The sequence below is a fragment of the Rattus norvegicus genome, chromosome 17 (assembly GCF_021556685.1).
Source record: "Rattus norvegicus strain SHRSP/BbbUtx chromosome 17, alternate assembly SHRSP_T2T, whole genome shotgun sequence".
NCBI lineage: Eukaryota > Metazoa > Chordata > Mammalia > Rodentia > Muridae > Rattus > Rattus norvegicus.
In genome coordinates this window covers 34,258,139-34,284,521 of record NC_141550.1, presented here as the reverse complement: position 1 = coordinate 34,284,521, position 26,383 = coordinate 34,258,139, and the positions used below count along the sequence as shown (strand labels likewise).

At 45.8% G+C, this 26,383-nt stretch overlaps 1 protein-coding gene and 1 pseudogene across 4 annotated transcripts in view; both read left to right on the top strand.

Annotated features, from left to right (window-relative positions):
• Mboat1 (membrane bound glycerophospholipid O-acyltransferase 1) overlaps nucleotides 1–26,383 on the top strand; it is a 113,216-nt gene that overhangs the window by 45,081 nt on the left and 41,752 nt on the right. For 2 of the 4 annotated variants that reach the window (NM_001109120.1, XM_087591324.1), the window contains 3 exon segments: nucleotides 11,672–11,817; nucleotides 12,826–12,903; nucleotides 19,291–19,386. In NM_001109120.1, the coding sequence (NP_001102590.1) occupies nucleotides 11,672–11,817; nucleotides 12,826–12,903; nucleotides 19,291–19,386 (320 nt within the window). 4 annotated transcript variants of the gene reach the window in all.
• Nucleotides 823–2,261, top strand: Nono-ps6 (non-POU domain containing, octamer-binding, pseudogene 6; annotated as a pseudogene).

The following is a 26,383-nucleotide window of genomic DNA, read 5'->3' as shown; positions in this document are numbered from 1 at the left end:
GCAGATCCTTCTGCAGAGCCTCAGGTCCACCGTCTTCTAAGTCTTCCTCGTAGCGTTCTTCCAGGGGATGTGGAGGAGCAGGGAGTGTTGGGACAGGCATCAGGACTTGAGCCAGCACATAGGAACACCATGCCAGAGAAGGCCCAGCGGTGTCATAGTTCCCATTGGCCGGGTGGAAAAAGCACAGTTAGCTGTCGGAGACTCCATTTCCTTCTCTAGAGAGTGTGGCCATGGTCTCCACTTCCCTCTAGGGACCACTTCAGTGGTTTGGACTGAATCAGTGGAAAGTCTGATATGGTTTTGTCGAGCCTCTAACTACTGTTGCGTATGTTTATATCTAATCTGCCACTTAGCAGAACGATAAAGTGAAGTGAGCACTCAGCTCTGCCTGCCGGGTAGAATCACCCAGGGCAGTTTTATGAGAAAGGACGCCCTTCATCTATTGTGCTTCAGAGTGAGGCCCCAGCATCTAGGAATATTAATTTTTAAAAATTTTGTTTTGGGAGGAAACAGAAATTTTATTACATTGTGTGTGTGTGTGTGTGTGTGTGTGTGTGTGTGTTTTGTGTGTGTGTGTGCGCGCGCGCACGTGTGCCTGTTGCATGGGTTTAGAGGCCAGAAGACAACTTGCTGGAAGTAGTTCTCACTGTCTACCACATGGGGCCTGTGCATTGAATTCAGGCTTGTTGGTACGTGCATTTACTGATGAGCCGTCTCTGGCCCAAATAGCAGTTGTTTTCAATCTTGTTTTGGGAGGGAGTTTTAAATTTTCGTTTTTAAGACTCCTTTGGCTTTTTCTTGGGATGGTGGAGACTATGCAGCATGGTCCTTACTCTGAGCAAAGACCTGAGGGCAGAGGCAGTCGGGGTTAGACAGAACTGGGAGGCAGACACTTTGCTGTGTTCAAATCAAAGACAAGGGTGCGAAAGTGCAGGGCAATAAAACCTTTAACTTGGAGAAGCAGAATCATATTCCAGGGAAGCCTCATCATCATTATCACCAGCACCAGCACCAACATCAGCACCACCACCACCACCACCACCACCACCACCACCACCACCACCACCACCATCATCATCATCATCACCAGCACCAGCACTACCAGCACCACCACCACCACCACTACCATCAGCCACTCCCACCATCATCAGCCACTCCCACCATCATCAGCCACTCCCACCATCATCAGCCACTCCCACCGATATCTGCAAATGGACAGCAGAACAGCAGCCAGAATGAAGGCTTGACTATTGACCTGAAGAATTCTAGGAAACCAGAAGAGAAGACCTTTACCCAACATAGCCGTCCCTTTGTGGGCAGTCTTCCCCCTGACATCACTGAGGAGAAAATGAGGAACCTTTATGAGAAATATGGAAAAGCAGGCGAAGTTTTCACTCATAAGGATGAAGGCTTTGGCTTTTTGCGCTTGGAAACACGAACCCTAGCGGAAATTGCCAAAGCGGAGTGGGATAGCGTGTCACTCTGTGGAAAGCAGCTGCGAGTGCGCTGTGCCTGTCATAGTGCATCCCTTACAGTCCGCAACCTTCCTCAGTACGTGTCCAATGAATGGCCGGAAGAAGCCTTTTCTGTGTTTGGCCGGGTGGAGAGGGCTGTAGTCATCATGGATGACCGAGAAAGGCCCTCAGGGAAAGGCATCGTTGAGTCCTCAGGGAAGCCAGCTGCTCTGGACAGATGCAGTGAGGGCTTCTTCTTTCTAACCACATTTTCGGCCTGTGACTGTGCAGCCTATGGACTAGTGAGATGACAAAGAGGGACTTCCAGAGAATCTGGTTATAAAAAACCAGCAATTTCACAAGAAAGGGGAACAGACACCCAGATTTGCACAGTCTGGGCCCTTTGAGTATGACTGACTATGTCATGCGCTGGAAGGCACTCACTGAGATGGAGAAGCAACAGCCGGATCAAGTGGACCGGAGCACCACGGAGGCTCGTGAGAAGCAGGAAGTGGAGATGGAGGCAGCAGGCCATGAGCGCCAGGTTATGCTAATTTCTCCAAAGAGCTTCGGAGAATGGAGGAGTTGCATAACCAAGAGGTTCAGAAACAGGAAGCAGTTAGAACTCAGGCAGGAAGAGCAACACAGGCGCCGTGAGAAAGAGATGTGGCACCAGAAGGATTCAAGGGAACCTTTCCCGATGCGAGAGAACAAGAGATAAGATTGGGCCAAACGGCTGTGGGAGGGGCTATGGGCATAAACAACAGAGGCGCCATGCCCCCTGCTCCGGTGTCACCTGGTACTCCAGCTCCCCCAGGACCCGCCACTGTGACGCCAAATGGAACCCCTGGATTGATCCCACCAACAACCGAACGTTTTGGCCTAGTTACTGCAGTGGAAGGAGGAATTGGAGCAATTGGTGGAACTGCATTCAACTGTCCAGCCCCGGGAGCTGAATTTGCTCCAAATAAATGCTGCTGATTTTAGGGGAAAGAAAAAGATTCCTTTGATTCTAGTGGTCAATTGAGAGTCTTTCTCAGGGTGGTCTTGTTAGGCAGTTCTCTTTAAAGTTTTTGTCTTTGTTTGGTTTTGCTTTTAGTTTTTTAAGACAGTGTTTCTCTATGTACCTCTGGCTGTCTTGGAACTCCCAATGTAGACCAGGCTGACCTCAAAACTCATAGAGATCCACCTGCCTCTGCCTCCCAAGTTCTGGGATGTGCCAGCACTGCCTAGCTAACTTTACAGTTTGTAGTTCAGCTAATTCATGTGACATTTTATCGATTATAAAGTGCTAGCTTTATTGCACTGAATGCCCACTACAATCCTGTGGATAGATGTTATTTTCTCATGTAACCGAGAACATGGTGGTAATTCTTCACTGGATGCTATTATTCCATCAGCTTGAGAGAAGTTGATGACAACTTTGGCTGGGTGAAACTGAGTCACATGGAAAATTTCAGATTTTCTAAAAATATATACTACACATAATGTACACTTTTATGCAATATAAATATATATTGTACATTTTATATTAATATATACATAATGTCAATGTCTTATATTAGCTATGAAGACATTATATATATGTGTGTGTATGTGTATTATCTATATGCACTACACATACACACACACATGCATGCACGCATGCATGCACCCACATACACATACACACAACACACGTACATATGCACATGCACACACACACCCCTGCTAGTGGTAGGGCTCCTTTTCTATGTGCCGATCTTGATATATTCAAGCTTATACCATCATCCACAAATGTTCTTCATCCTCCAGGCCCCTTCAGCATCCTTCCAGATCCCCAGAGTTCTTTGATAAGACCCTATTCCAACATGAGCCCAAATATCAGTTGCTTTCAATTTTGTTTCTGGAGGAATTTTAAAAAGAATTTACATAAAATATTTTCTTTTTTAATATTCCTTGATTCTAGTGGTCAATTGAGAGCCTTTTTCTCAGGGCGGTCTGTAAGTTTACAGTTAAATTGTACAGACTCTGCATCCCAGGCTGTGGACTGCCACAAGAAGGCTTGCTGGGTGTGAGTTAGTATTGGGACCTGTAATGTCTTCCAAATGCCCATGTATTAGATTAAGGTATGAGGCCTACTTGGGGGAAGCTAAGTTGCTGGGTGTGCCCTTGGAGGAGATGTTGAGACTCCTACCCCTTTCTGACTGTATCCTGGACCTCATGAGGTGAGCAGGCCTTGTACCACATGCCCGTGCCACCATGTTCCGTGCCATCTTGTGCCTGAAGCATCAAAGCTCACTGACCATGGACTGAACGTGTGAGCCGAAGTAAACCTTTCTTCTTTTTAAATGCTTTCTCCCAGCTATGTGTTACAGCCGCAGGAAACTGATGTCACATAGGACCCTGGCGTCCGAGACTCAGCAGCTCTGTCACCCAGAATTCTGTCACCCAGAATGCTTACGAGGCTCAAGTCTCTTCATCCGGGAAATGAGGCATCACAATAGAGTGAGAGTGTTAAGTGTGCTCATTGGTGGACTCAGGAACCAGACTCTGAGTGGCTTCTCTTTAAGACAAGGCTTTTCTTTTTTTTTTTTTTTTTTGGTTCTTTTTTTCGGAGCTGGGGACCAAACCCAGGGCCTTGCGCTTCCTAGGTAAGCGCTCTACCACTGAGCTAAATCCCCAGCCCCCAAGACAAGGCTTTTCATAACCCAGGTGACCTCAGACTTGCTGTGTACCCGAGGATAGCGTTATACTCAGGGCTCTCGCAGGCACTGTATCCAGTGAGCTACACTCTCAGCCTTAGACTCCCTGGATTCAGTCCAGTATTGCTACTGACTTTCTGGTGTGTGAACTTTTCATGAATTTCTTAAATACTTCAAATATCCTCAGAGTTGTGAAGATGAAAGACTTATTTAGACAGGAAAGAGGACGGAGCCAAGCTATGGCCATGTGCCTGGTGCCATAAATGCTTGCCGCACTGTCATTATTACTGGGTATCATTGGCTCCTTGTACTGGCTCACAGTGCAGGGAATTCTGTTTTCAGAGGAGCTGGATGACAGTGTGTTTGAAAACAGGGTTCTTTAGATCTTACAGGTCCTGAATTCTACTCATTCTTCTTAATCTACTAAGCCAAGGGATATAAATATAGGACTTCTGGGTAGGCTATCCTCGTCCTGAGTAAGGAGACAGGATGACCATTTGGGACCATTGTATCAGTTTTTAAAGGGTTTTCATTCTGGGTTGTAACTAATACAATATTTTCAGGACACTGCAAGCCTTAAGTCTTCCTGTGCAATTTCAACTATAACCAAGTGTGTGTAGGTTGTTTCTCTGAGAATTAGGAGGGATAGTCTCTTCTTACTCAGAACTGCTGAAGGAGACTTGAGATCTGAGAATATACACCCTGGGGACTTGGAGAGTTCCACTCAAAAACCAGTCACTGGCAAGGACTTTTAGCTCTGGTAGTATTACTTCCAGTTCTCCCTGGACAGCACTGGTGTCTTGACAGGTGACGAGGAGCCTCGGTTTAACTCAGAGTGCTACCAGATAGCCGTGTTTTCCTTTCCCGGGCAGTGGCTGACAGTCTTTGAGATGATTAGATAGTGCAGGTGAGTCACTTTGAGTGGCAACTGACATTGTTGAGCCCCTGATCTATAACATGCTCCAATAAATGCTGATTGTTAGGTTGGGGAGATGGCTCAGTAGATAGACTGCTTGCTACATCAGCATGGAGAGAGCCGGGCTCTGTCTTCAGGAAGCCATTTAAGACGTGTGAGTTGTGCCCGCTATGGTCTCAGTGCTGGAGGACTGAGACAGGTAAATCCCTGGGACTGCTGGCTAGCTGCTTAGGCAAATTGGTGAGTTCCAGGTTCAATGAGAGACTCTCGTTCTGGAAAGATAGGGTGGGTCGTGACAGAGGAAGACACTAGATGGATACCAGTGCTCATACACATACACGAATACACGCATCTTTAAAAAGGCTTGCCAATGCTTTCTTTTAAAACAGGGGCCAAAGGACAGTGAACGTTTCCAAAATGAACAAACCTAGAATGAACTATCAAATTTTCGACAGGGATAGTAGCATCCAAGCAGGGCCGGCCGCTGGGTGGCCCCGTTGGTGGTCATTTTTGTTGTATCCTCTAGATAGCTGGCTCCAGGTTACGATGGGACCCATAGCATCCCCTGAAGCCGTGGCTTTGGGCTCTGCCTACGTTCTGCCTTCTGAGGTAAGAACAGAGATGTGAACTCACAGGTTTGAGAAGAGGCTTTTACTGGGCAGTGTTACAGGTTAGATTCCCATGCTGAAGTGGTAACCCCTGTGTCTGAGAATGTGGCCATGTTTGGAGATGGTTTTTGAAGAGACGGTGATGAGGTCGGGCCATATGAAATCTAATGTAGCTGCTGTCCTTATATGGAAAATCAATTCCGATAGACAGAAGATTATGTGAGGACACAGAGCAATGGCCTATAGACATCACTATAGGTAGCCAGCAGAGTTGCTCGAGAGGTATGCTTGGCAGAGGATGCTGGGACTGAGATGGTCGGCGAGAGGCATGCGACCTCTGTGGACGTTGCTGTGACTTTAGCCGTTGCACTTCACAGTGTTGCTCACTGTCTCCCCGTGTCTCGGGACGCAGGCCAGTGCATATAGCTCTCAGGATCCTTAGCCTGGTAGTCAGAATCATTGTCCTCCGCTTGTCGTAAGCACTCAATAAAAGACATTTATGTTCAGGATGAGAGGAGATATCAATTGAGAGTTTGCTGGGTTGTAAAATCATGCACATTGATTATCCATCTTTAATAACATTTGCTTGTCCTCGGGCAGTGGAGAAAAATGGGCTCTTTGGAGATTTAAAACCATGGCTCGCTGACATTCTGAGGCGCTGGGAATAAGGCTCTCTTTGAAAGTGAAAGTGGAAAGAAGCTAAAGGGTGTGGGACAGACACTTTTTGTTCTGTGGAACAGAAGGGAATCACAGTTTGGGTTCCCTTCTGCTTTTTTCCCCCTCCTTTGGGAGACGGGGGTGCAGTGTAAGGCGAGAGAGCACTGTTTGTGGTGGAAAATGACTTTCCCTTGAGTCAGGGCCCGTCCAATCACGCTGGTTCCTTCTGGTGCACACAAAGCAGTGCTGCTGCTGTCCCAGGTCTGCCCTCTCACCTGCCCCGCCGTGGTGCACCAACAAAGGAGGAGGGGGAAGTGTTTCGGACTGTTGATATTTGCTGTTAAAATTAGCGTGCTAGCCTCTCTTCAATTAGGAGGACGGTAATATTTTTTAGGTCCTGACACAGTTTGCTTTCAGTTGGAAGCCATGAAGACCATGAGACAGAAATCCCCAAATAACAGCTTTCTGGCAGAGTTTGAGAATAGCAGGGGAGGGGGCGGTATTTATGAGCCACGTTTGAACATCGCAGCTCAGCGCACCCTGGGCTGGTGGAATAACACACGGTGACTCGGAAATCTTGCAAAGGCTGTAGAAACTGAGCGTGCGCTGGATCTGAGTTGTGCCAGCCCAGCTAGTGTTTGGGAATCTGATCAACCAAACAGCTGGTCTCTACATTGCCTTTGTACAGTGGGGTCCACACAACACCACAATTGTGGGAACATTGTCGTTAGAACTCAAGAATGAAACTGCAGCCCCCGGCATGCCTCTGGAGGCCACAGCAGTCATGCCTCTGTGGGCTGCAGCAGTGGAAAAGAAAATATCCTGCCAGTGTTCTTTGTAATTGCGAAGGATTTAATAAAGAATATCACAATGTGTGCAGGCACATAGTTTTTATCCATGCTTCCTCTAAGAGGTGGGGTTTAATTTTGGGGGGATTTGGTGTATATTGTATCCTTTTCACAAAGACAAACTTTTTGAATGAAAAATTTAAAAACAAAACAAAACAAAAAACACACAAAAAAACCTTTCTCCTTTCCAGTCCCCTTTCTGGAAACTGCCTTGACTTTTAGGTTTGTCTCTGCCTCGGATTTGTAAAACTCATCTGGGAGCTGAAAACCCAGATTGGATTCAGGGCTGTGTTGCCTCTTGGTGCAGAAGGAGCTTGGCCTACCATGTGAATGTTGAGTGGGAGAGAGACTGGGGACCGGGCTGGCAGGAAGAAGCTGGGGAGGTCCCTTTGAAACAGCCTCAGTAGTTGGTGAATTCATCCTGTCCTCCCCTCATGCACGTGCTAATTTTGGTAGTGTAGACTAATAGAGACCTCACGCACTGCTTCAAGTGGCCGTGGATGTTAGCTTTAGTCCAAAGATGACTTTAGGTGATAGTGAAATGGAACTGACCAAATACCAAGGATGGCAGGCAGGAAGGACAGCGTGCGGTTCTTGCTACAACTGGAGATGGATCTAGAAGATGCGGGAACCCAGTGAAGTTTGGGCAAGCCCAGAACTTTCGTTAGTTCAGACAGTACTTTACAGCCACTTTCCAGCTTTATCCTTTTTGTTTCGTTTTCTTTCGGTTTGGTTTTGAGATAATAGGGTCTCTCTATGTAGCTTGGCTGGTTCTGAAACATACCATACTAGATTCAAGATTGTGCTACTAATCCTCCTGCCTCAGCCTCCCAGATGCTGGAAAGGTACACACACACACACACACACACACACACACACACACACCATTATACCTGGCTGGTTTGTGTCATTGGTTATTTAGCCCTTTGAAAGCTTTCTTTTTCATTCATAGCAGTGTTTCAAAGTGGATTATGATGGGGTAAAGGAGCACACAAACACATTATGTTACTCACATAAACATGTTACTGGATCCCACATACAAAGTGCCCTGACTCAGTAGGTCTGGGACACCAGAGAAGGTACATTTTTAACTGGATTCCAGGCACTTCGGTTGCTACTGTCCTGAGGACTGCTCCAAAGAATACTGCTGTATACCCTGAATCATTTCTCATCTACAAGTGCTCCACATTTCCTGGCCAAACAGAAGGAATGGAACAAATTGTAGGCTGGTTTCTGGGCCAAGAGTCAGTCAGTCAGTCAGTCAGTCAGTCAGTCTGTCTGTCTCTCTCTCTCTCTCTCTCTCTCTCTCTCTCTCTCTCTCTCTCTCTCTCACACACACACACCCCTTTTCATTTGTTTAGACAGGATCTTATGTTCCCTGTGGCTGGCCTTGAACTAGCAATCCTCCTGCCTCAGCTCCCCTCTGCTAGAGTTATAAGAGTGCTCTCCCACTCCAGATTCTCACTATGGTGTGCCAGTTGTTGGTTGTTCCTTTAGCCTGGATTAGAAGAGGGTCAAAGCTTGCAGAGTAGGCTTTTAGGTCCTTTTCTCTGGGTCTTTTAAGTGAAGGAGGAGTCCAGTGGGAACAGGTGTATTTGAGTGTCTGGTGAAATTGAATATTTTAAACAGAGAGGAAACAATACAGTCGTCATCAAAGCCATCAAAAACTTTCTGAAAGTTCCATTTTCTGTAAGGGGATTGTCTAAAGTGTTGTTGCTTTTACTAAAGAAAACGAAGTGAACTCAAGTGGAGCTGATGCCCTTCCTTCCTCTCCCTCTCCCCCTCCCTCTCCCCCTCCTCACCTCCTCCCTGTCCCCCTCCCTCTCCCCTTTCTCTCCCCTTCCTCTCCCCATCCCTGTCCCCTCCCTGTCCCCTCCCTCTCTCCTCCCTCTCCCCTCCCTGTCCCCCCTCCCTCTCCCCTCCCTGTCCCCCCTCCCTGTCCCCCTCCCTGTCCCTCTCCCCTCCCTGTCCCCCCTCCCTGTCCCCCTCCCTGTCCCTCTCCCCTCCCTGTCCCCCCTCCCTCTCCCCTCCCTGTCCCCCCTCCCTCTCCCCTCCCTGTCCCCCCTCCCTGTCCCCCTCCCCCTCCCTCTCCCCTCCCTGTCCCCCCTCCCTCTCCCCTCCCTGTCCCCCCTCCCTGTCCCCCCTCCCTGTCCCTCCCCCCTCCCTCCCCCCTCCCTGTCCCCCCTCCCTGTCCCCCTCCCCCTCCCTCTTCCCTCCCTGTCCCCCCTCCCTCTCCCCTCCCTGTCCCCCCTCCCTGTCCCCCTCCCTGTCCCTCTCCCCTCCCTGTCCCCCCTCCCTGTCCCCCTCCCTGTCCCTCTCCCCTCCCTGTCCCCCCTCCCTGTCCCCCCTCCCTCTCCCGTCCCTCCCCCCTCCCTGTCCCCCCTCCCTGTCCCCCTCCCTGTCCCTCCCCCCTCCCTGTCCCCCCTCCCTGTCCCCCCTCCCTGTCCCTCTCCCCTCCCTGTCCCCTCCCTGTCCCCCTCCCTGTCCCCCTCCCTGTCCCTCCCCCCTCCCTGTCCCCCCTCCCTCTCCCCTCCCTCTCCCTCTCCCCTCCCTCTCCCCTCCCTGTCCCCCCTCCCTGTCCCCCTCCCCGTCCCTCTCCCCTCCCTGTCCCCCCTCCCTGTCCCCTCCCAGTACACAGCTAATGAACATCAGTAACAGCTGCTCCATTTTAGGCTTGGGAAAGTGCTGATGAAATCCTGTGGTTTTATTCATGACTTAAATCTTTCTTTTCTTTTTTTCACTCTTTGCTTTCCAAAAGTGACTTGGTACTGATTTTTATCCTTAATACTTTAAAGAGTACATTACTTTCCCAGCTTTTGATAATGGTCAAATCGCTCAACATGTTTGGAATTTGATTTGCCTTAAGTTTAAACTGCCAAGATACATGTTAGTTCTTTTTCAAAAATTAGCTTATTTTTCCCATGGGTCTTGAGGAATTTTTAAAAAATTTTTTTTCTCTTTTTCTCTCTCTTTTTTCCTTTGGTTGCATGGAGAGCCCAGGCTGTCCTTGATCTCATATACATTCAGGGATGGTGCCCTTGAACTCTTCATCTTCCTGCTTTGCCGAGTGCTGGATTATAGTTGTGAGCCACAATACCCAGCTTTTAGCGTTTTAGGTACAATCCTCCATCTCATCTTCTATCATTGGTTTGTCCTCCTCTTGCTCCTCTTCTTCCTCTCTGCCTTACTTTCTTTTCCCTTATTGTCAGTTCTGGGGGTCAAGTCCAGACCTCACACAAGACGACTGCCCCACAGCTAAGCCATGCCCATGGCCCTTACAAAAAAATACTCCCTGGAGATAGACCATTGCGACTTGTGTCATAGGGAGTGTGCTGTCTGTTACAGTTGGCCATGACTGACACTGGAGGTTTAATGTGGGTTGTGTCTCTCATAGATGTCCATTGTCAGATCTGGAAGTCAAGTTGTGACGTGGTGCTGATTTACAATAAGAAAAGTGGGTCAGAAAACACTTGATGACCACTTTGGCAAAACTTTGGATTTTTCAGGAAAGAAAGCATATTGGTTAACTATTCTTGTCGTTGTGACCAAATGCTTGGTAACTTACGGAGGAAGTTGGCTCACTGTGTGTGTGTGTGTGTGTGTGTGTGTGTGTGTGTGTGTGTATCTGTGTGTGATCTAGTCCACCATGGGAAAAAGACATGGTGGGAAGACAGGTCATACTCTATCCACAGTAAGGAAGCAGAGGGCAGATAGGAGGCTTACCACCCTCATGACGCACTTCCTCAAGTGAGCTCCGCCTCCTAAAGACACAACAACCCAAAAAGTAGCACCAGCTGCTGTGGAATCTAATGTTCAAGTGTTGAAAACAAACAAACAAACAAACAAACAAACAAAAACAGTCAACAGACTTCCTGTCTCCTTCTACTAGTGGTTCTCAACTCCCATGGGGGTTGCCTACATATCAGATATCTATATTGTGACCCATAACAATAGCAAAAATTACAGTTATGAAGTAGTAACAAGATAATTTTATGGTTAAGGTTCACCACAACATGAGGAACTGTATTTTCCCTGCATTGGGAAGAAGAGCATTGAAAGGTTTGAAAGGGTTGGAGAGGGAACTCCTGGGTTTAGCATTTCATTTCAAATTTTACTATTTATTTTTATTTATTTATTTATTTATTTATTTATTTATTTGTGTTTTGCCTGAATGTCTGGTACCCAAGGAGGCCAGAAGAGAGTCTCAGACTCTCTGGAAATGGCGTTTCTGATGTTTCAGAGCCTCCCTCTCACCCTGTGTGTGTTGGGAACTGAGCAGTAAGTATTGTTAACCTCCTAGCCTTTGCTGCAGCCTAGGCTTATTATACCACGTGGAGGCTGCATTCTATTCTGCTGCTCACTGGTCCTCCAAACAGACACTCAGCTGAGGGGGGTGGGAGGAACGTTAGTTTCAGAGGCATCTTGGTATAGATAACCGAAAAATGCAAAGCAGATTTACATGTAAGCAAAACACTGAAAAAGTCTTTCTCCTCTGTCTCCACAGGTTAACTTTGTGGCTTGCCAGCTCTTGGCCTTGTCCGCTGCTTTCTGGTTTAGAATCTACTTACGTCCTGGTAAAGCCAGCCCCGAGGTCCGGCACACCTTGGCCACCATCTTGGGCATTTATTTTGTGGTGTTTTGTTTTGGTTGGTGAGTGTAAGCCTCATAAATTCTAATGTCTATTGTTGGAATGCTTTGTGATGTTATTCTTGGTAAGAAATGCGTGATATTGTAAGATAACTCACACCTTGAAAAGATTGGTGAGATCGGGTTGTAGAAATCTTACTGTAAATGAATGGGAATGTTGTGGGAGCCTTCCCTCATGTTAAAGACTAGATCCAACAATAAGGCTAAGTGTTGAAAGGCTGCTTTTTTTCCTTCTTAAGATTAGATCTCCATAGACCTCCTTGAGTCATAAAGATGGAATGCTATAAGGTCTAGTTCTTCCCAACAGGGAACCCTCCCTAATCTTCGCATATGTTGGTGTTTCTTGACTTCCTGTTGGAGACTTGGTGTTAGTCCAAAGGTTTCAGTGCAGGTGTTAGGGTTATGAGTCATTCTCGAAGAGATGTGAGATTTAAACTTAGTGTAGACACCTGCTAACACCCGAAGACTGCAAATACATGGGGAGTGACACTTCTTAGGGTACATTCTTTTGACACTAAAATTTCTAGGAGTGACTCTTCAAGCAAATTGTGAATTTGGTGAAGGTACCAGAATACCGCCACAAATCACTGGGAAAAGATGCATATTTTGAATCAGTCACTGTGTAAAAAAAAAGCCCTGGTATATTGGGAATGGGATTTTGGTACTGATACTTTGAAACTTAGAAAAGTAGCTTTGAGACTTAAAAACATAAACTCCACCCAAAAGAATTCTCTTTGGACTTTCAATTTTATATGGATGTAAAACAGCTGTAAACATGACCACTTACTGATTCCAGACATTCCTAGGGCTGCAGCTGTAAACTGTGTTCAGTTTTCTTGGTGTCTTTTTGAGATACAGTGTTCTAATTCCGTAGAACAATAATTTGACTTATGTTCTCTCATGAGTTAATTGATTGCTTGCTCTCTGGAATGGGTGGGAGTGGGGAGTGGGGTATCCAGTAGGTAGGTCAACATGTTTTAGCATCTTTCCTCCCCCTTTTATATCTTAAAGGTATGCTGTACATCTCTTTGTGCTGGTGTTGATGTGTTATGGGGTCATGGTCACTGCAAGCGTATCCAACATTCACAGGTAAGATCCTAGGATTGAGTAGTGTATGGGAAAAATTTTGGGATCTTCTGGGAGGAATGTATTTTGCTTATTCTCCACAAGTGATGTGTCTAAGAGTCTCCAGGATGTAAGAAAATGTGAAAGATAGGAATCTTCAGGGAAAAGGATGTGGGAAAAAGACAAAAAGCTTTGTGTTAAAAGATGCAAAGTTGGATTCAGTTGGAAGAAGGTTTATCTGTTTATATGGCAGCCAGCCTCAAGCTGGGTCCAGCTTAGATAGTCACCACATTGGAGTATGAAGCAGCTGTAGAAAGGAGTAAACGGCAGAGATTCAGAATGGTATGTTTGCATCTCAGAATGAATGTGTTGAGTGAAGGAAGACGCCCATATTATGTTTAGAAAATGCAAGGTAATCTATGGTGATGGTAAGAGACTCAGATGTTACTAGTCATGGGGTGATGCTGGGCGATGGATGAAAGGTCAGGAAAAGAAGTGTGCATGGGTGAGGCAAAGTCCAGTCTCAGCTTTGGGTACCATTTTCTGAGTGTTTGCATATATCGAAACTCATTAATTATATTCTTTGAATATGTAAATGTACAGTATAAAAGAAAACTCTTCAACGAGAGGGAAGTTTTTCTGTGATGTTTGCTTTGAAGGCACAGAGTAGTTTAACCCTTTCTTGAAGTCTGTACGGTCACATGATCAGCAGGTGTGTGTTTTTCAGTGTCTGTCTTTCCTGTGGTCTGTCCGAAATCTCAGTGTTGATTTCGACTTTTGTGGATCCTAGAACATTAGGTCTGTTTGGTTGTTTTTTTCAAGTTTCTTTTATTTAAAAAATGTATTTGGGGGGCTGGAGAGAAGTTTCGCCCAAGTTTAGTTCTATATCCATGTGTGGTGCTCACTCCTGCCTGTAATTCTGGCTTCAGAGGCTCCAGCTTCCCTGCTGGCTTCCATGGGTACCTGCACTCACATGTACACACAATTAAAAATAGAGTAAACCACTAAGGATTCAGTTTTATTTATATTATGTATGTGCATGTGTGAGTTTATGTGTCCCATGTGTGTACAGATGCCTGAGGAGAGCACTGGATCCCCGATCCCCTGGAACTGGGGTTACAAACCCCATGATGTAGATTCTGGGAATCACACCTGGGTCTCCTGTCGGAGCAGCAAGAAGTCTTATTTGCTGAGCCACCACTTCAGCCTCTGGTGTATTTCGTAAATATAAAGACTTTTATCTTTTGCTTATGTTACATTTTCAGTGTTTAGAAAGATTCTTGGCACAGGCAAGAGTGAAGGCTCAGTAAATATTTATGGAAGAGATGGCCTGAGTGCTTTAAAAAGATACTTTCATATCGGCATAGGCCTTTAACTCCAGCACTGGAGAGGCAGAAGTAGGTGGACTTCTGTGAGTTTGAGGTCAGCCTGGTTTACATATGAGTTCCAAGACAGCCAGGGCTATGTAGAGAGGGAGGGAGAGAGGGAGGGAGGGAGGGAGGGAGGGAGGGATAGAGTGAGGGAGGGAGGGAGAGAGCTTGCACTGTTTACTGTTTCTTCGTTCATGGCTTCTCTGAGAAGCCCACCTTCTGGTTTCAGGAAGTCTCTTGATTAGTGGGGCCAACACCACACTTGTTAAAAACACTGAAATGCAACTTTTCAATATGATTTTGTAGTTAATGATACATTTTTTTGTTTTGGAGGAAAGTCTTGTTTTTTAATAGACTTTTAAACATCATAGTCTTCCAACGTTGTAGCCAAATGAGCTGTGGGAATGTGACTTCTAATCTCGCTCCCCTCAGTGCCTCTCCTTGAAAAGATAGTATCCTTGTCTCTGGAGGAACATTAGGAGGTCCATTTTTCTAATTTGAGAAGGAGGAGTTTGATAATTTCTCTACACAGTATGTATAAAGCTTATAAGAGCTCTAAAAAGAGTCATGTGGTGTGTGTTTGTGTGTGTGTGCATGTATGATCACTTGTCTTTTCTTAAATTTGCTTTTAAATGACTAATGATGTTATTACATTTCATAGGACATTTCACATTGCTTTATTATTATTATTATTATTTTATTTCTATATATTTTAATGCAACACACTTTGGTCATATTGTTCCCCTTTCTCAGCTCCTCCCAGATCTCTGCTCCCACCCTTTTTACTTCATATTGTTCTCTTAAACAGTCAAATAAAGCAGAACCCAAACAAACAGAAGACCACATGGATGCTGTTTGTGTTAGTAATTTCTGGTATTTCTGAGCACAGAGCTTGCCGCCCCTAAGCCTGTGGTTTATACACCCAGTGCCTTCCACCAGTCATCAACTGCAAACAGCTTCTTGGTTAGGGGTGGCACTTTGCCAGTTACCTACCATGGTAATCTATCGGTTCTTCCTCCTACTTACGTGACACTGGTGGGTGCACTCTGGTTTCTAAAGGGTCAAAAACCTATCCGAGCCCCTGTTCCACAGCAGGTGAGTCTGGGAATGGTTTGTCCTGCCTGAGGTGGGCAGTTCACAGACAGTGACTTTCACCTCAGCAGTGTTGTGGTAGCCGAAAGCTCTGCCATGAGAGTGAAATGGGAGATTCCCAAACCCGTTCTTCCTCTTTCTGCTTGCTTGAATGGTTGCCAGTTTGCAGAAGTAGGGAGTGGACCAGTTCCCAAAGGAAGAACTCCATGTAACTCTAAAATGTGTCCCAAAGTTGTTTCCTCTGAGTTGTTGCAAGGGGAGAACAAGAGGTTGGGTTTAGAAAATGTGAGATCAGGGTACATGGGGGAGCCTCCCTGTGGATTGACTTTCCCTTACTCCCATGAGGGGTGGAGTTTGTAAAAGTGGATGATGGCTCCTTTTTTTCCTTTTTAATTAAAAACAGTTTGTGATTATTTCTGGATGGTTTTGAATCTCTCTCTCTCTCTCTCTCTCTCTCTCTCTCTCTCTCTGTCTCTCTCTCCCTCTCTCTCTCTCTCTCTCTCTCTCTCTCAGTCTCTCTGTCTCTCTCTGTGTATGTGTGTATGTGTGTATGTGTGTGGTACATGCACAAGTGTGCATGCATGCATGCAGAGACCAGAGCAGAGTATCGGACGTCTTCCTTCCTCTGGTACTACACACCTCATTGCCTTGAGACTCTGTCTCTCACTGACACTGGGAGCTTACTATTTTTTTTGTCTAGGCACTCCCTCCAGCAGGCTTCCAGGATCTGTCTGTCTCTGTCTGAAACTGCTAGGGTTACAGTCAAGGATAGCCGTGACCAGCTTTTTACATGGTGCTGGGGTTTTGAATTCAGGTCCCCATGCTTGCATAGCAAGCATTCTTACCCACTGAGCCATCTTCCCAGTCCCCTTGAATGAGCATTCTGAAGAGTACAAGTTTATGATCCTATCTGAATTCTTCTCCTTTTCATGTCCAGTTCTGAGAGTTCTCTTTTATGGTTGAGAAGAGATATGGGGAGGGAGTGTTGGCTGCTGTCTGCAAAGAACCCATTTCTGGCCTAGCTGTTACGCAGGGCATTTTGAAAGAGTTCTTGGGGTATGACTTCTGTTTTCATCCCAAGTCACAGTATCAGGCAGGAAACACAGGTGCCAGCTTGCTCTCGGGACCAGCTTAAGCAGATCTTGTTCCTAACTTCTAGGATGCAGGCTTTGCGTACTGGTGATGTCGTTAATTGATTCTGGAGGCCTTGCTTTGGGCTACGTCCTAGGCTAAGCTCTTCTTATTCTCTGCATTATTCTCAGTACATAGTGATTAACGTATCGGTTGATGTTTGATTTCATTGCTAGCATAGTCCTAAAACAAATGTGTAGGATATAGATTTTCTTTTATTGCTTGAATTGAAGAAACGAGTGCTATGTAAAGAAGTTCAAGTTGATGAATTTTTTTTTTTATATGTACATAGAAGACACCCAGCCAGGTCAACATGCGAACACTACCAACTGTCCTGTCCCAATTTCTGTCACACTTATCTTTCCAAAAATAGCCACCTTGCCAGTTTCTCATGCCACAGATCACTTTTATGAGTGCAGGGGTTTGCGCTCTTATTATTTGTGTTCAAAATATGTCCTTTCTGTGCCACAGAGGATTCGGGTCCAGCCAGGGTAAGAATGCCCTGCCCTGTTTAGTTAGGTACTTATCCCTGTTATTGACGGCTGTGGTTTACTTACAACCACGGCATTGAATGTGTTTACCCTGTAAGTCAGGGTAGACACAGGTGTGGCCATTGTTGACCTGGTTCTTCAAGAGTCTATTGCCTGATGAATCTGTGTTGTATTTATGTCTTGCACCCATGGACTTTCTCGAATGGAAGGGAATGGAAGCCAGGGGCAAGGAGGCTTCCTCCCTCCTGTCCTGCTCTGTCTGCTCAGGGCCTTTGTTCTTGGGCATTGTCTTTGCTGACTGTCTCTATGCTTAGAAGGGATGTAGGATGGATCCAAGGTAAGGACAGCCTTTTTGGGTGGAGTAGTTGGACTGTTCTTTATCTCATGTGTTTTGGTAAGCAGCGCCTCCAGTCTTGAAGGCTCTGAGGTTTTGGAACATGAGCCTAGGCCTCAAAGGTTTGACTCTCGGAATCTGAAACCGTAAGGTTGGGAATATTTTGCAGTCTGGACGTTTTTGAGGACTGACATGACATTCTTTCCTTTTTATTCTTTCTTTCTTCTATTGTGGAACATTTTTCATTTTAGAACATTTCGTATTTTGAATTTTTTGGTTAAGCCTATTCAGCTCTTACTGTTCTCCTTTCTTCTCTCTAGCGATGCCGAGTAGCAGGCTCAGGTCTTTGTACACAGTGGGCCAATGCCCAAGCACTGCCTTTCAGCTGGAACATTGCCCTCCCTAACAAAGTTGAAAGAGCACCTAATGCTGTGTAATGCTTTACAGAGCTCTTTATGCTCACTATCTGGGTATATCCCTTACTTTACTACTCCCTGGGCTGACCTAGAATTCATGAGTTATTTTAATGTGAACATGTGAGTTTCAGTACAATTTAATGTCAGAATATTCATCTTCCCTGGTTTATGACATATGTTAGAAGCTAAAGCTTTTGGATTTATGTCTCTCTCTGTTGGGTTCCTGAGACATTTAAAGTGGTAAGTGTATTCATTTCTACAATAGTCACTGATACCCTCCCTACCCCCTATCCATGTGTTAGGCTGAGGGTTGGGATGCTCAAGATTCCAGTGAGCTGGGGAACAGATGCCCATGTGGATAATTTTAATTTATTAGTGTTCTGTATTAGCAGAATTCAAGCAGCTAAGCAGTGATTTATGCTGGGCGTGGGAACAGGTGTGGTGTGATAGAGAAGCGAGACCATTAGAATATGCATACTTGTTCAGACAAGATGGCACGTGGGAGGCAGAGGCAGAGGGGCAGAGGCAGAGAGGCAGAGGCAGAGGCAGAGGCAGAGAGGCAGAGGCAGAGGCAGAGGCAGAGGCAGAGGCAGAGGCAGAGGCAAGTGGATCTCTGTGAGTTTCAGGCCAATCTAGTTTGCATAGAATGAGTTCCAGACCAGTTACAGTTACAAAGTTACAATGTGAGACCCTGTGTAAACACACACATACACACACACACACACACACACACACACACACACACACACACACACAGAGAGAGAGAGAGAGAGAGAGAGAGAGAAAGACAGAGACAGAGACAGAGACAGACAGAGACAGAGACACAGAGGGAGACAGACAGAGACAGACAGGGGAAGGGAAAGAACAAGAGACAGGGAGAGAGTCAGACAGACAGCTGAGAGACAGAGACACAGAGAGATACAGAGACACAGAAAGACAGAAAGAGACAGATAGACATACGCATGTAACAAAGGGGCTTTATTAGATTGGCTTAGATGATAGAAGCTGAGTACTACAACAGTAGCTGTCTGCTAGAAAGTCAGAACCCTGTAGTTCCCTAGTCCAGGGACTTTGTCATCTCAGAAGTCATTATCTACCACTAAAGCTTGGAGCTCCTTGGGTACTGAGCCCACAGTGAAAGGCTGAAGGAGCTAGAGTCTGATAATAGCTGCCCATGCCCAGAAATAACCAGCTAGGACTGGGGAGATGGCTCAGCTGTTAAGAGCACTGGCTGCTTTTTCCAGAGGACCCAGATTCAATTCTCAGCACCCCACATGGTGGCTCACAACCATCTGTAATCCCAGTTCCAGAGAATCCTATGTTGTCTTTTGGTCTGTGTGGACGCGGTACACATTTAGGGCACAGATCTTGCTGCCAAAGCTGTAGCCTGGGTAAGAAACGATGAAAGTCTCAGAGAAGTGGGAGGAAAGGGGAGATAGGATAGGTGAGGATGTGGCTGGGCCACTCAAGACTTTGTGAGCAATCGTTTGCAGAGGGTGAGAGAGAAGACGACGAGAGCATTTATTCAGCTTTCTTGTCCTGCACATTAATCTGGTCCCTTGTGTTTTGGGTTTCAGGTATTCCTTTTTTGTAGCAATGGGCTACCTTACCATATGCCATATCAGCCGCATATACATCTTCCATTATGGAATTCTCACTACAGACTTTTCTGGGTGAGTATCTTGACTGGAGGGGGGAGTGTTTGACTGATGACCTTGACTAGGTCTCTTAGGGTCTATAAACACCAAGTCCACATTAAGGATAATCATGTCCAGCTAAATCACAGCGAGACATGGTGGTAATGGAGGTGAGGTTAAAAATGCACTTGTTCTATACTGTTGACTCTGTACATCGTAAGGAGCTCACAGAAGGTAGCAAGAGCCTCAGAGCCCTCCCATTTCCCTTTCCAGGCTTACTGGAACAGAGTTAGGCATGTGATTATGCCTTGTCTGCAGTCACTTTTGGTAGTGCAATGGCAGGGTGGTGTAGTTGTACATATGGCCTGCAAACACTGAAGATTGTACTGTGTTTCTGGTCTTGGTGTTTCTACTGCTTCGATGAACACCATGACCAAAAATCAGGTTACTGAGGAAAAGGTTTATTTGGCTTACACTTCCAAATCACTCTTCATCATCAAAGGAAGTCAGGACAGGAACTCAAGCAGGGCAGGAACCTGGAGGCAGGAGCTGATGCAGAGGCCATGGAGCGGGTGCTGCTAACTGGGTGCTCCACATGATTTGCTCAGCCTGCTTTCTTATAGAAGCAGGACCACCAGCTCAGGGATGGAATCACCCATAATGGACTGGGCCCTCTCACATCAATCACTAAGAAAATGTCCTACGGCTGGATATTATGGAGATGTTTTCTTAATTGAGCTTCCCTCCTCTCAGATGATGTTAGTTTGTGTCACATTGACAAAAAAACTTTACAGCATACTTCCTTTATGTATTTCATCTCTTTTAAAAACGATTTTAAGGATGTATTTCTCTCTCTCTGTGTGTGTGTGTGTGTGTGTGTGTGTGTGTGTGTGTGTGTGTGTGTGTGTGGTGTGTCATCCTGTGAGCATATGTGTGTCTGTAAGTATATTCGACTTGGCTGCAATGGTGGTGGAAACCAGAAGAGACCATCGGATTCCTGGAGCTGGAATTATAGAGAGTTATAAATGGCCGCCAGCCAGAGGAACTGAACTTGGGTCCTCCGGAAGAACAGGACGTGTTTTAACTGCTGAGCCGTCTCTCCAGCCCCCTGCATTTCGTTTTTTCCTAGTTAATCATGCATAGTAGCTGATAAATAGGTGTGTCCTTTTAGCATCCCCTGGCTGTACTGCACCAATGATTCCACTTCCAGATCCCCTTCACTCTGTCAACTCTCAAGAGAAATCCCCAGTACAGGTGACAACCTGTGACTTGGGGGGCGTTCTGGTACATATTAGCTTTCTGGTACAGACCAGTGCTAATTCTGTCATGGCACTGGAGAGATGGTGCTGAAAGGTCAAACCTACTCTGTCTTGGGACCAGCCTCCATCTTAAAATTAAAAAACAACCGGAGAACTTGACCTGCTGTTGAACTCAAGCTGCACCCAAGTACCAGGCTTGCCCTTGGCTAGAGTTTCTCCTTAGCTACTTCCTAACAACAGTTAATCAAAGATTAGTCTGATCGTTTCAGATGGACTTTCAGACAGTTTGTGATTGTATACCAGCTTGTTCCAGAGCACCCACCTGTCGACTTATAATAGTCAATGCTTAGATGCTTGCCAAGATGGACACCCCCTCATTTGCTCCCATTACCTGTAAAACCTTGTCCCAGTGAGAGTTCAGGGCTGCTTCACCAAACCACCCTGTGGGTCGGCAGTGGGTAGGCCCTAACTCGAGTTTATAATAAAGACACCCTAATGTGATTACATCAGAAATGTCTCCTTGATAGTCTTTTGAGGCTCACAAATTCTTCCTGGCATAATAATACATCAATGAGGTGCTTACCTGCAAGCACAATGACCCAACTTTATCCACAGAACCCGCATAAGAAAGCCACGTATGGTGGCACATACGTGTGATTCCATTGCTGGGGAGATGAAGTCAAGTGGGGGCTTACTGGTTTGCTCAACATGACTTGCTCAGCTTGGGGCTCCCTGGCCAGACAGCCTAGCCTACTTGGAAAGTTCCAGGCTGTGAGAGACCCTGTCTTGAATAACTAGGATAACACCTGAGGATCAACACCCAAGGTTGTTCTCTGACCTCAAGTGCATGAACCTGCATATAAACACACACACACACACACACACACACACACACACACACACACACACACACACACACACAACTGTTCATCTTAGTTCAAGAACAGCTTTCTCTGACTCTTGTGGAATTAAGGCAGGCTCATTCCTGGGGACTCTTTGTCTTCTGTTAGGAATTCCTCAGGAACTGGACTCGGTTCTGCACAAGCAGCACGGATTGGGAGAACCTGAGCTAGATTGCATCTTGCTCCATGAGTCCGCAGTGAATAGGCCTTGCTCCAAGGGGAGGGACATAAATAAATCAATATAAACCATAATGAGGGGATATGCCATCAAGTATGAGGTGTTTAACAGCATTAACTAAATTATTTCATGGATGTTAAATAAGGTTGAGATTTGAGACTAGCCTAAATGTATGAAATAAAGGGTGCTTGTAAATAGCATTAAGGAAAGGGTGAATAGCCACACAGGAAATGACAGTGTCTGTGATCAGTAATGGTGATGGTCAAGAGCTGTATCAACCTGGGAGATTGGCGAGGTACAGCTCTTGACATCTAGAGAGCGTTTGCCAAGAATTACTTACTGATGGGCTAGGATCCACCCTGAATATACGCAACAGTGTCTCATGGGTATGAGGGATCCTCCCAGAGTAATGGGGAGAAAGGAGAAAGCCAACACCTACATTCTCTCTGTCTGCTTCACGGCCTCCATGATGTGAGCTGCTCCACCAAGTCCTTCCTGCTGTGATGGACTGGCTCCTCTGTGCCCTGAGCACCATAATCCTTCCTCCGTGAAGGTTGTTTCCATCGGATATTTGGTCTCAGCTTCAGGAAAAGTTAACTAAATCCATAGGACCGAGGGGCTGGAATGTGATCCATTTGTGGGCTCAATGAAAAGCCTGCAGAGAGGATACCCAGGAGTGCCAGGCATGCAGTTATCAGCAACGGGGTGGAAAGCCTGCAGCATGGAGCGAGCTCACTGGGTTTGGAATAACTTGAGCATCTTAGCGTACGGATGGTACGACTTCCGTGCATACATATGGTTCAGGTATGGAGGGAAGCTAGGTCAGCTGGGTGATGCCTGGGACACAATCAGCAGTCCTAGAAAACATTGCAGCTCATTCCTGAGAACTCGTGAGTTGGGTCACAGAGCTGCCCACCTCGAGAAGGCTCTGGAAGGCAAGTGTGCCTTGTTTAAGGAGCTGCTGAATCTTAGTGATCTTAATGATCACTATCTGGTCACAGACTCTGTTCTTCAGTCCTTCCCTCCTCTGGGGCCCTGACAGCCTTTTGCTTCCTGTTTCACCTGCGTGTGCCTTGTCCTCAAACCATGAAATGCTTCCTCAATTATTCTGAAACCAGTTCACACACTTATTTTTACTTTTAATGATGAGTGTTGCTTGTAAGGAAAATAAAGGAGCAACAAAGGCCACAAAATAGCCAGGATGTTTTAGCATTAAGAGTAGTCTTTAAGGACTGGAGAGGTGGCTCTGTGGTTAAGAGCACTGATTACTCTTTTCAGACACACACAGTTGATTCCTGCCACCCACACAGCAGCTAGCGAACATGTGTAATTCCAGTTCCAGTGGATCTGATGCCCTCTTCTGGCCTCATAGACCACCAGACTCATACATGGTATACAGATAAAACACCCATACACGTACAAAATAAAAATAAATAAATATTTCTAAAAATTAGTCTTTTAATGGGAATCACAACTACTTGTGAGTTTATTCATGGTTTGGTTTCACTCTGGAGTCCTACTAAGAACGGTTCTAGGCACTTAATAGGTGTTCCATAAATGAATGCATAAATACTTCAGCTCAGGTTGGAGAGATGGCTCAGCAGTTAAGTACACTGGCTGTACTTCCAGAGGGCCTGGGTACAACTCCCAGCACCCACCCACGCAGCAGCTCACACATGTGCAACTCCAGTCTTGGGGGATCATATGTTCTGTTCTGGACTCCTTGGGCTCCAGGCTTGCACCTGGTACATGGAAATACATGCAAGAAAAACACCATACTTATAAAGTAATAAAAAATCTTCAGCCAATTTTTCAATATTTTTGGGGAGACTAATAGATATCCTTATCAGGTATAGCAGTTGGGATATTAACCATTTTTTCCTTTTTTTGAAAAGAAACTTTTCTCTTATGTACTACGTCCTGATTACAGCTTCGTGTTTTCTCTGCTCCTTCCAGTTCCTCAAGCCTCCCCTCTGCTCCAGACCCATCCCCTCTCTGTCTCACACTGGGAAACAAACAGGCTTCTATCAGATAATAATCAAGCAAAATAAAATATAAAAATTACAACAAGAAAGCAACACATTAGAACTCCAAACAAACAAAAGAAAAAGAGCCCAAGAGAAGGCACAAGAAATAGAGATCCACTCGTTCACACACTCAGGGACCCCATAAAAACACGAAACCAGAAGCCATAATATGTCTGCAAAGGACACTTTTCTGTCTCCTCTTCCACAGTGTGCTCTGGGCCCTGATGATTACATGGAGAAATTCCACTTAGGGATGAGTGTTGAACAAATAGTTTTGACGTCAAAATATGTATTATCTATTTCTTGTATATATCTTTCAAGGCAGGAAATGTTCATAACTTGATTTATGCAGCAATTTAGTGCCACCAACAGGGCAGGCACAATGTCAGCAGCCTGGGTATTACCAAGCTCACTAAATTGTCACCATGCTGGGCCACCCCAGACCTAAGATCCCTTCTTCATCCTTGCCTCAATTTTAACCCCTTTCAAGTCTCTGTCTGTACTTGCCAGAGTGATAGCCTACGAAGTGGACAGTGATCCGGAACTGCCACACTCTTCCCTCCCTTGGTGCCATCTCCTACCTGTATTATGTGGTTCATAAAAGCTTAGGGTCTGCACATGCTGGTCTGGTGCACTCCTTCAGGCTCGGACTAATCGTCTAATAGAAGACCCTTTGCTATCTTTGACAGCCTTGAAACTTGGTTATTTCAAAATACCTAACTGAAGACCACTTCTTCACCCTCTATAACTTCTCCACCTGACCCCCATCCCTGTCATGCAGTAGTCTGGGTAGCAAGAGAATTGTCCCCTGGGTGTCACTGGCTGGGGTTGCTATTGCCCGTCAATCACATTCACCACGTCCATTTATATAGACAGCAAGTGCCGTAGCTGATAGCTGTGGACATTTTTATCAGTCGTATTATGTGTGCCCATAAAAGAAATAGTCAATTCTTGCTAGCCTGTATAAAAGTCCAGGTATTTTATCTACAAGCTATAAGCCTAGATTGGGAAGGTTGCGGAGCTGTTCTAATTTACATCCCAGCTGTATGTCCCTTGTTACTTGCTGTTTCTCCTGGCCATGTGCTCATGGTCCATCACCCTTTACGGTGGCTTCCTCCTCATTTCCTCTCCTCTCTTCTCTCTCTCCTCTCTCTACCTGCCAAACCTAGCCAGGAAACGGAATACGTGCCTACCTCTATCTACTGCCCAATCACAGCCTTTTATAGATCAGTTGATTTGGGAACAAGGAACGTAACATCGTTTGGTGTACATGAGAATCTCCTGGATCAGTGGGCAACTAGATCTTGGGGACCAGTATTTGGCATTTGAACACATAGCAGTACCAGGCCAACCCCCTACACATGTCCTCTGCGATTTCTACCCTGGTTTATTCTGGTTGTGTTTATGTGTGTCTGTTAGAGCTCTCCAGAGAAACCGGACAACAGTTGGCACCAAAAATGAACCATCTCACCTTGCGTATATATACTTATATATAAATCTGTATGTATATATAAATGAAAATAAATAAATATGGATAGATGGATATGAAAGGAGAGATAGGAGTTTGTCTGAAACCAGCTTAGGGACTTTAGAAAGCCACTGAAGGAAGTTTAGTACATTAAAAATGATGACTGTTGAATTGAATGTGGATAGGGCTGCCGGGAGCCTTCGAGAACACTGCAAATATCAAGGCTTCTTTGCTTAGATTACTTTGCAAGCACCCTTTATTTTAAACCTTCCGCTAGCATTATTTTATGCTAAAGGAAATGACCCCAGAGATATCAGGTGGAGTTTATGCAGGAGCTACCATTGTGTAGGAGAGCTACACTCCAAGGAAAGGCCCCGGTCCTACATCCAAGGCTCCTTTGTTCGTTGTTTAGCAGACATAGACTGTGAAGGCACAGAGGAGACACACAGAAATGAGCACAGCTTCAGAATGACTGTGCTCTCATAGTCTACAACATGTAGGAAACTAACATGGGACCATGCCCAGGATTGCATGTATCCTTCCCAAACTCCTGTCCACTCAGCCTTGGGCTCCATCCTCCTCTCGCAATAGCATCACTGTAGATGGGGTCAATCAAGATGGGGTGACCCTGAGTTAATGCATGTGCTTTAGATGCAGTCCGTCTGGTGTCCTTGTAAGAAGGTCTGGATAGGTAGATCCAGTCACACAGAGAGGGAAGACTGTGTGACGGCGGAGGTAGAAATTACAGCTGTAGCCTTGAGTCCAGCCATGGTGAAAGTTGATGTCAACCAGCCGAGGTCAGGAAGAAGCATGGGGCAGATTGCCCTGCCGAGCCTCCAGAAAGAGCCACCACTGTGCGGATCTGATTAGCTTTGGACGAGAAGCATGGATTTAAAAATTGGGACCCAAATTTTGCTTTCGTAAGCCATCTGGCCTGTGGCAATTTGTCACAGCAGCTTTAAGCAACTCATACACATTGATTCATGATTCTTTAGCTTTTGATGGGCTAACACGCACCTCCTGCTCCTGACTGTTGGATAAGAGCACTTCACCATTCATGTCTGGGATGGTCTTATACCTCCTCCTCCATTATGCTGTCTTGTCAACAAATAAATCTTTCTCCTTTTCTGTTTTGTTTTCTTTCTCTGCCCCACCCTATCCCAGACAGTCTTGCTGTTTGTCCCAGGTTGATCTCTTCT